This window comes from Meleagris gallopavo, chromosome 8 (assembly GCF_000146605.3).
Source record: "Meleagris gallopavo isolate NT-WF06-2002-E0010 breed Aviagen turkey brand Nicholas breeding stock chromosome 8, Turkey_5.1, whole genome shotgun sequence".
NCBI classification, from domain to species: Eukaryota; Metazoa; Chordata; class Aves; order Galliformes; family Phasianidae; genus Meleagris; species Meleagris gallopavo.
In genome coordinates this window covers 17,374,150-17,384,391 of record NC_015018.2, presented here as the reverse complement: position 1 = coordinate 17,384,391, position 10,242 = coordinate 17,374,150, and the positions used below count along the sequence as shown (strand labels likewise).

The following is a 10,242-nucleotide window of genomic DNA, read 5'->3' as shown; positions in this document are numbered from 1 at the left end:
GGGGGGGTATATCAATATGAAGGAAATCATAGCAGCGTGCATGAAAATCTGGACGAAAGTGAGATTTCTTCAAGGGGGATAATGTATACAGAACAGAGGAGAAGCATGGGTCTCTTATGAGGCTAGAAGAGCAGCCAAAGGAGGAGGTATTCCCAGTTTACTGAACTCGATGAGTCTGGGATGACGAGAGATCAGAAAGTACGATTGAGATGTTTTTTGGCAAAAGAAAGTGAGTGAACTAAAATTTGAAGTAAGGATTGTTCCTTGAGATTGAGGTAGAAAAAGAAGGACCTTTGGACAGCAGAGGTATCTTCATTTCCTCACTTTTTTTTTTTTCCCCCCACACTGTCACTGTCTCTTCTTGACTCACCTTACAGGATAATTGATGCTGCCTTGCCAAGAGCCAAGACAAATGCTCTCTGTAGATCATTTCAGAAATCCCCCATTCCAATATTCCTGAGAGCACATGACTTGAGATTATTGTGAGGTTTACATAATAGCATTAAATGCAATTACAAATCCATCTTTTTTTGGACAGTTTTAAACAGGAGCACAGCGGCTCTTTAATCTGTTTTATGTTCATTCCTTAAAAATCAAAGAGCTGCTTTTTTTCCTCCTGCTACCAACCTTCCAGCCACCCTTTCCCCTAACAGTGGGATTTCTTGATAATGACCTTGACAGTGAAGCAGATCCAACACAACTAAATGAAAGTGATGATGAATAACTGCAGAAGGGATAGGATTGGACACGGGAGACAGATGAGCGAAATGCATGTAGGCCTTTATATCTGCTACACTAGAAGAGCTGCTGAAGCATAATGTTGGGTAGTGAATACATCTCCTCCATGACAGCAGCAAGGTCAATGCTAGCCAGACATCTCTGCTGCATAAATGCCACTATCCTAAGTCAGACTTCCCAGAGGCGAATGATGCATATATGGTTTGTGTGAAGAGCTTCTTGCTTGTAAAGCAGAGTGCTTTGAGGGGATGAATACTCCTTTGGTAGCTATTCTAGCCTCATAAGAGACCTGTGCTTCTCAAATGCATTGTGATCAATGTTAATGTAGATTTGCCTCCATTTACATTTAATACATAATACATAAAATTTACATTAGTTTTATGGATTTTTCAATGGGTGCTAGATGACAACTCAAAACTTAGCTGAGAATCATATTTTCCAATGTAATCTTCCAGGGTATTCCAGGCTAGAAAATTACAATACTTTAACCTTTTGCTGTCTGGTTTGTAATGAAAGCTGTATGTTGTCACAGCAGGCTGGTGTGCTGCTGTGCTGAGCAGCCCATTACAGGGTGAAAGTACAGCTGCTTACTCTGCTCTGCAATCTCCCACTGTGGACTGACACCCTTAAATAACCTCTTTTAATCCTTCTCAGAGAGCTGTCCAAGTGCATTTTAGCTCTTGCTTATGGTAACCTCTCCATGCTGGCACAGTGAAGGACAGAATAAAGATTCAAAGATATAGATCCAGAAAAACTTGAGAATTATCTGTGAAAAGTTGGATGGGGTTAAATAAGAGCATATGCAAGATTTTTACAGGTTCTAGAGTGAGAGTAATTCTCTGCGTTACTCTGAGAAGAAAATGGGTTTTTTGGAAGGAGCTCCGTACAAAAGTGTATGAGTCCTACAGAGTTCACAATCTGAACACAGTTTCACAAAGGGAAGTTGTTGCAGTAAAAAAAAAAAAAAAATCATGGAAATGGTATGGATAAGCACAAATCTAATCAGTAAAACATGCAGAGCCTTCTGCTACATTTAAATCTGAAGTCTCAGTTGGAGTGCACAGAACCCAGTCTTGTGCAATACTATTCTGCAAAGTTGTGTCTCAAGTGAGAAGAGCCCAGGAAATAGGAATAGAAGTGAAGAGTGGGCAAGAGTTGTCTTGGAAAAGTTTGAAGGATTTGAGATGTTTATTCAAGAGAAAAGAAAACAGATGATACACAAAACCAGTTTTCAGATAGATATGAGGTGATTTTTAAATAAGAAGGGAGTAATCTGTTTCCTTGTCCGTGTTGAACAGGCCAAGATGTAATGTACTTAAACTGCAGAAAGCAGTAAATTTAGAGTGTTTATGCAAGATGATAGGAACATCTTGTAAAGTTAGTGACATACTGGGCTGGATTGCCTGAGGAGGAGCATGTATCTCTGTCACTGCAAGTTTTTGAGAGCAAGTGAGAAGCAGCTTTCAGGGAGATTGCTGATCCTGCTCGGTTCTTCAGCTGAGGAATCTACCAGGCTGGATGGTTTCCTTTCAGACTGTAAGGGTTCACAAAGGTATCCAATGTTATTCTGAAAAAGAAAGAAGCAACATCCCCACCCTGCTCCAAGATCTTGTGGTTCTTATGCCAGCTTTTGGATTTGCAACAGCACAAGGTTAGCTGATGATATTTTAATCTTGAAGTTGACAGCACTAGCAGCCTTAATAGAGATAATAGTTAAACTACTATGGCCAGCATGAAATTAACTATGAAAATGCAGTTTCTGTTTAAATAAATAAAACAGCTTAGGAGAAAAGTGAAAGGGGAGAAAGGAGGCAAGAGGTGCAACTGTTAAAGCAATTTGTCTATGGTTGGTGTATGAGCCAGTGATGAAAATTCATGCATGTTTCCCAGGTCAGCAATCCAGGTCTTATTTTGTCACACTACATGTTCTTCTTAAGCCACGTATATGTGGAAGGTGGTGCAGAATAGAACTGGACACTCTATATAGTTAACAAAAAAATTCTTCTTGGATTAAGTGATGTTAGCTTGGAGATCCTTTACTCTAGCCAGATTGCCTATTCTGTTCTTAATTCACCTGATGGCTTATATTTAACCATCAAGTCATTTGTATGTAAACACTGCCTAACTGAGCAGCAGGATCTTAGTCTCAGCTGCATCCTGTCCCAGCTTGTCCTTGACCTTCAAACATAGTCCTGCCTTCCAAAGGAAGTTATACTGCTGGTCTCTGAAAGTAGGCTCACCTCTTGAGATACCAGCAGCACGCAACCTGTGTGTCAGTGACATGAACATATGGTTTTCCAAGACAGTAACTTTATCAATCCCAGCCTTCTCTCTTTAAAAATTAGGAGGGTTTTTTCTTGTTTTTCTTTTAAGAAAGTGCATCCAAGTGGTTTTTATCTGACTTTCTTTCAGAGCGTTTGGAATAGAGGTACATTGATACATTTTCTACAACCATAAATAACATGTAGAAAAAAATATTACCAGGTATAGAGAGAAGGATTATTCTTGAGCAGCATGCTTCTGGGTGAGCATCTTGCAATTATTTTATAGGAGAAGTAAGAAATGTGAATATTCAATTAATATCATTGGTAAGTGGCTGAGAGTACCACATCAATTTTATTTACATGTTACCAACGAGTGATGATTTTTTTTTTTTTTCTCCTGAGGGGACTAGTACCTCTGAACTAGAAATAAGCTCTGTCAGAACAATGCAGGGCATGCTGGATATATTCTTCAAAACTGTGATTTGCTAATCAAAGTACAGCGGGCAGATCAAGTAGCATTGCTGTCACTGGGAATTGGATTGGAAATGACAAACTCAGCAGCTCAGACTTATATCTTTACAGTGGTTATTTTTACAATGTACAATCAGAAAGGAAGTACAGAAGAGGGCTCAGTTGAGTTCCCTCTCAGCATTAGATCAACTACTGGCCAGCAAAACTTTTGAATTAATGGTTGAAATTTTGGCATATATAATGAATGTACTTAAACTGTGTCAAGTACAGATGTCTCCCAAGTTGTGGATCATGTTGCAGGCTGGGAGAGCACCTCTCATGTGGCATTGCTGATTCTTTGTTCTTTTCACTATAAAGCTATGGATTGCCTGGGGCTGAGCTATAGCAGAAAAAGAAACTGATTAAAAAGCAAGTATATAACCATTTTCACAAAGACCCTGAGGAAAAAAGCCCACATTGCAGAGGGTCACATAAGTAATATATATCTATACATAGAGAGAGAGAAAGAGAGAGAGAGAGAGATAGATGCATGCCAAAGCCTTATCTCCGTAAGCTGGAGAGTCTTCAGTTTTCAGAAATATGTATGCAAAAACGTAAGTTTGGCAATAGCAACAGACTTTGTCTCCAAATAATATAGGGTTACTAGAACAACTTTATTAGTTGGCTATGCTTTGCTATGAAAAAAATGTCTGCTGCTTAATAAAATCCAGATAAACAAAAATGAAATTAATCACAGCCTAACATACGAAATTCTAGGCACAAGGCCACCATATAAAAAGACTTAACACATGTCTACCTCATTATCATGCCAGCACATGCCCAACATATGAAGTCCCTCAGTGTCATAGAGGCTGGCTTGTTATCAGTGGCTGGGAACGGTTTCACCTGTAGCCAGCAGCTGTTTGTCAGCTAAGTCCAATCAAGAGACTAAAAAATCCCTGAATGCCTTCCTTAGTAAGAATTGCTGAAGGAAACAGAAGGACTTGGGTGGCAGGTCTGTGATGATGACTTATGCTGCAGGCCTGGGGTGGTTTTTGTGGCCTTCTTGGTCTCTTTGGCCCAAGGAAGTTTCTGTATTCTTGAAAAATGAACTGAGACTTGACAAATGGGGGCCTGATCCAGTTTCTTGACATGCTATTGAGGGATTCTACACTGGGCAAAGCAACCAATGCTAAACTAAGTTGAATATGCAGAAGTTTTAATATTGTTACATTCTCATTCTTCAAATTTGGTCAGTTTTTTAGTTGTATTCCACCTAGATTAATCCTGACTCACAAAATTCCTTTTAAATCTTGTGCCAAGCTATCAGTGCCAGCAAATGATTTGTTTTGTTTTTCCAAACTCTTTCAGATCCCTTCCCCAGAAGTTTTTGAAGATCTGATTAAATTTTCATTCCACACAAACGTATTGGAAAACAACATCGGCTATCTGAGATTTGATATGTTTGGAGACTGTGAACTTCTAACTCAGGTGTCTGATCTACTGGTAGAGCATGTTTGGAAGAAAATTGTTCACACAGATGCGTTAATCATAGATATGAGGTAAATCTTTGAATGGCAAATAACCAAACCTCTTTTGAAACAGCATTTTATTTGTAACAGTAAATTAGCTTTACATGGCTTACTGTCCTGTTTACAGCATACTATTACTGGAATTAAATGAGAAAAGGAAATCAGCCAATGAAAACAATAACAGTCTGGAAGTATATCTCAAGAGAAACTGTACCATCACTTGAGATGTTTAAAACTAAATGGGCAAATCTAGAGGATACGCTGCAGGACACAATCCTGGACTTCACATCTGTTTTCTTTCTCTGATTTCTTTCTAATCTAACTCTGCATGTGTCTTGTATTAATTATATATGCATGGCCTAATTAAATATTTCACTACAGACAGTGGTCAAGTCAAATGGTCAAACAAACAGATCATGCATAAGCCTGTTGCAGCATCTAGACTGCCATATCTGCAGTGCCAAATTATGCTGGGCTGTCAGCCTTGTAAGGAATGACTCTTGTGCACAGAGCACAAGGGTGCCCTAAGGGCACTCTCTTGCCTGAAAGATGCTCTGGCACTCCTAGACCCTGCTGTGCAGCAGTCCTGTGCCTTCTCTTTTGGGCTTGTGTTGGACACCCCAATGTGTCAACAGTGTTCAAAGTTTAATAAGCCAGACGATGGCATCCATTTGTTGTCAGCTATCAGTGCAGATGAATACTAGAAGGGTACATTTCCCATAAAATATTTCTATAGTTTATTCCCTTGCTTTGTTTTCAAAAGTTTGTAAGCCCAAAACATTATAAATAACAATTAAAAAGAGCCAGTTCTTAATACTGGAACAATTTCTGTTTATTGCTATAATGAGTCTTTCAAAAGTTGTCAATTTTCTTAGTTTTCTTCTGGGATTTGCAGTATATGCAAGAAAAAACGAGCACAGCTCCCACTGTGTGAGTACAAATGAGGCAGCATAACAGTCAATAAAAATCACCTGGCACTGAAATTGGTTTAAGCAAAGATATTACTACCTTTAAATAGACTTGAGATAGGACCAGGGCTTTTACTTTTCTTGCCCTGGTTTCTCACAATTTGGTACTCATGCCAGGGCCAACAAAACAGCAAGGATGATGCCACGTCCCAGGTAAGAAATGATAGTCAGGATAGTCTTCTTTGTTTGCTTTGTTGTTTGTTTGTTTTTGTTTGTTTGTTTTTTGTTTTTTGTCTTTATCTTATTTCCACCCCTTTGAGAAAGCAGATCTGGGAGCACCGAGAAAGCTCAGTCTCTGAAATCATATAAAAAGAACCCCAAGAATTTTACATTTTGAAATTCTACCAAAGCCATATGATTATTTTAAGGCAAAACTGATAATACCAATTTTGTATAGGATCAACTGTAATACGTAATGTCTCTCACCTTACAAGTTCCCCTCCCTGGCTATTCACTAACTCCACTTTTTTAATTATCACAGCACAGAGAACAAAGACACTGGTAAACTACATATCTTTCCTAATGTCACACAAAAATTCTGTAGTGAATTAAGATCTTGCCTGAAAAAAAGTTGAGTTAAAATTCTCACAGCTGCTCAGTTAGTATTACTGACTAAAGTTTCTGCAGTTTTGCTGCCTTGGAGAGTCTCAAGAAGAGCTCTCTAGCATTGCTCTATTTCTATTGTCTTGTCAAAATGTTTCTTGTTGTCAAGAAGAGACATGGCTGATGGTGAACACAAGTTTGATAATTGGAGAAACCTCTCAACTGATGTTTGCAGAGGAGGGAGATGTCTGACATTTGCTTTTCCTTCAAAATCAGCTAGACTTCAGCAGTTCAAGTCTGTGAGGCATACACTGCAGGGCAGGCAGCTGCTCTGTCATCTTGCTGCCTGGCTTATCTCTGGGTGCATACTTCTGTCTCTCTGCTGTCCAGCCAGCTGCACAAGGTTGGCAATGCAGTGTATATGAGGCTAGATGGGAAAACATACCTTAAACACCTCTTCCCTTTCTTCAAAGTGTGTGAGGACATGCTGACTTCTTGGCTGTATCTGATAGTCAAATTGATCCTTTTGGAGAGAGATGACTCTGCAGCAAGAAGACAAGAAATATCAGTGCTCCTCCACCTTGGCATGTGTTACCACCAATAGAGGTGGCAGGCGTTGGCCTTTTTGGCAATAACTCAGATCACTGCCTCCTAACTCTGCCGTGACAGCTGCTTTGTCCTTAAGATTAGGTATTTATTCACACTGCCTATGTCAGTGACACTGTGGGTTAGTCAAAGCAGAAGAATAACTCTCTTGTTATCTCTACAAGTTAAAAGCCATTGTGTACTTTCTGATTTTTTTTTTTTCCAAGAGAATCAAGAGAAAAACAGACTTTTCTGTGTTCTGTTTACATTTGTAGCCAACTGTAGTCAGTAACAATTCCAGCCTGTTAGATGGAACTTTGTTTCTGCCTACTGGGGAGATTGAATGTAAACACATCAAAATGTAGCCTTAAGTATTCCCAGAAATTATGTAGTTGGAGGGAAGATTTAACGTCTGCAACAAATTTTCACTTATTTTCTTAATATTCTAAATTTCTGAAAAGGTACAATATTGGAGGTTACACCAATTCCATACCAATCTTATGCTCATATTTCTTCGATGAAGGACATCAAGTTCTACTGGACAAAGTTTATGACAGACCCAGTGACTCAGTAAAGGAAATATGGACCCAGCCACAGCTCAGAGGTGAGAATGACAATTTATTTTCAGAGTAGTTTCACATTTCTGATGTTCCTCCTTGTGTTTTAGAGGGAGCCATTAGATACCATAACTTATTAGATGAAAGCACCTGCTACAATTAGCTCAAGCTGTAAAAACAAAAATGTATATCTCAGCCCTGTCTCTAATGCTATCCTAAGTAATTCCTAGCAGTGTAGTATGTTTGATGCAGAAGTTTATTAACTGGTCCCCAGAATTTTAGCTGAATACAATAGACAGCAATTACGATTTACTTCTACAAAGCTGACAAAAATAAATCTCTTGCTGCTTAAACTTCTAGTAATCTCTTCCAGTACTCACTTAAGTTTTAACTGCAGCACTTCAATTTCTACCTACCTATCTTCAGATACTATTTCAGAAGATGAGAATACAGGTAGTAGCCCAATTTGTCTAGAGATGACAAGAGCAAAAGAGAGGCATTAAATTCTGCACCTCTGAGTGCATTTGGACCACTTGGTGATGTGTCATACTCTACCCCATTGTCCACAGAAGTTGAAGGGATGCTGCAGTATGTAGGGAGAGAGATCTTCAGTGCTCATAAAGTGTAGTTAGAGAACTGGACAGCCTTAAATACTGGCTTTAATTCCTTTCCCCTTTAAAGTTGAGACACTTCTGGAAGAGATGTCACATTCTATCTGGAGTTACTGGCTTTGAGTATACTGAAACAGTTAAACTTTGTGGCAGGCTGCAGGGTCCATCTATCCTCTCAGACAGTTAGAGGTGGGCTGTGCTAAGGGGGTATGATTACTATGGACACATTCCAGTTCCCATCAAAGAGAACAGGCAGACTCGTATTAACTTCAAAGGAGCTGGATCTGGTCCTGTATTATATATATCTACTGTGAAAAGGGTCTTCTAATGGATATTAAGTCTACAGTGAAATGAGAAGACCAAAGATGGTGTGAAAATTAATTACCATGCTATTGGCCCCTCTCTTACAGCTTAGTATGAGAATTAGATTTACTTAACTTAAAGAATGACATTTTTAAAGCAGTTTTAAGTAATGTTCAAGTTATCAAGTCCCACTTATGACACACTGGTCATATTTTCAATGATCTAAGCTTTCAAAAAGTACTCTGTACTCAGATATTGAAAATACGATTAAAGAGAACTACTCTGTCAGATGGTTTATGTAAGAGAATGAAACAACTTGGCTGACAGAAAAAAATAAGGGGGTATTTGTTAAAGGGCCTGGGACAAAGGCTGTGCAGCAGCTTCTATTTATAGACTATAAAAAGCCTGTGGGAAACCACTATAATTATAGTTTTATAAAATACCGCCTGCATAGTTTGGAAGCTAAGCACGATGACAGCCATGTTCCTAGAGCAGAGATGAGAATGTAATTGAAGATGCTGCTGGCTGAGTTTTGAGTACTCCTGCTGGGGCAGTGAAAAAGTTTGTTTTCCTCACCTGCATATCCCACTGCTCCACAAGCTCCAGTGGAAGTCCAAGTCAGCAGTAGAGTAACCATGAGCTGGCCTCCCAGCTGTTGGAGCTCATATTAGAAACTGGTGGCACAAGAACACCACACAGTAACAGTCTTTTTTACACTGCAGAGGCTGGAATAGGGATAAAAGTGATTTAATAATATCATAGATACAAAGTAGGTTTTCAAAATTCTTTGCTTATTAATAGCAAGAGGGGAGTTAAGTATACATTGACTTAGTTGCACAAATAAATCTCTGAAAATGGCTGAACTTTGTGATGTTTTTTTTGTCCTTTCTGGCAGGGGAGAGGTATGGCTCCCAGAAAGGACTGATAATCCTCACCAGTGCTGTAACGGCTGGGGCTGCTGAGGAGTTTGTCTTCATAATGAAGAGGCTGGGCAGAGCTCTCATTATTGGGGAACAGACCAGTGGTGGGTCCCATTCCCCACAGACATACCAAGTAGATGATACCAACTTCTACATCATCATCCCCACTGCGCAATCAGTCATCTCTGCAGAGAGCAGTTCTTGGGAAGGGAAAGGAGTGCCCCCTCACATGGAAACACCAGCAGTAACAGCCCTCATCAAAGCAAAGGAGGTGCTCAGTGCTCACCTGCACAACTCACGATAGTCCAACAAGGGGCTTGTGCTTCTCAAAAAAGTAGGTAGCTGTAATATTCAAAGGAGCCTGATGGACTTGCACTCTCATGAGCTGAACCAATAACGGGTTTTGGAGCCCAGAGCAAGACTTACTTCTAATTTCAGTAATTAATGCAAAATTGAGACCACAAATATTTAACAGGGTGTGTGTGTGTGCATGTGAGAGGATGAGAAGGGTACAGGCATTTCTCTCTATGTTATCTATTTGTTTTCTGCCCGAGAACTCTGTTCCATCAGGAGAAATAACTTCTGCAACTAAAAATAATTCACAAACCTTGGGAATTACGCTGTTATGGGCAACAGAAGTGAATATGGGTTCCTAGAAGGAGAGGGAGGCTTCACAATGGAATTTCATTTCTTGAATGAACTTTTTGGTAATCTGTTTCCTCAGGGAAGAAAGCCATCTCTCCAGACACAAACCCTAGAAAGGAGTGGGAA

General features: G+C 39.5%; 1 protein-coding gene across 1 annotated transcript in view; it reads left to right on the top strand.

Annotated features, from left to right (window-relative positions):
- Positions 1 to 10,187, top strand: part of RBP3 (retinol binding protein 3) — a 15,173-nt gene extending 4,986 nt beyond the window's left edge. Inside the window, exons 2-4 of the mRNA XM_031554431.1 lie at positions 4,824 to 5,014; positions 7,542 to 7,684; positions 9,447 to 10,187. Coding sequence (XP_031410291.1) covers positions 4,824 to 5,014; positions 7,542 to 7,684; positions 9,447 to 9,775 — 663 coding nt within the window. The 3' untranslated portion in view covers positions 9,776 to 10,187. The remainder of the gene's footprint in view (positions 1 to 4,823; positions 5,015 to 7,541; positions 7,685 to 9,446) is intronic.
- The last annotated feature ends 55 nt before the right edge of the window (positions 10,188 to 10,242 follow it).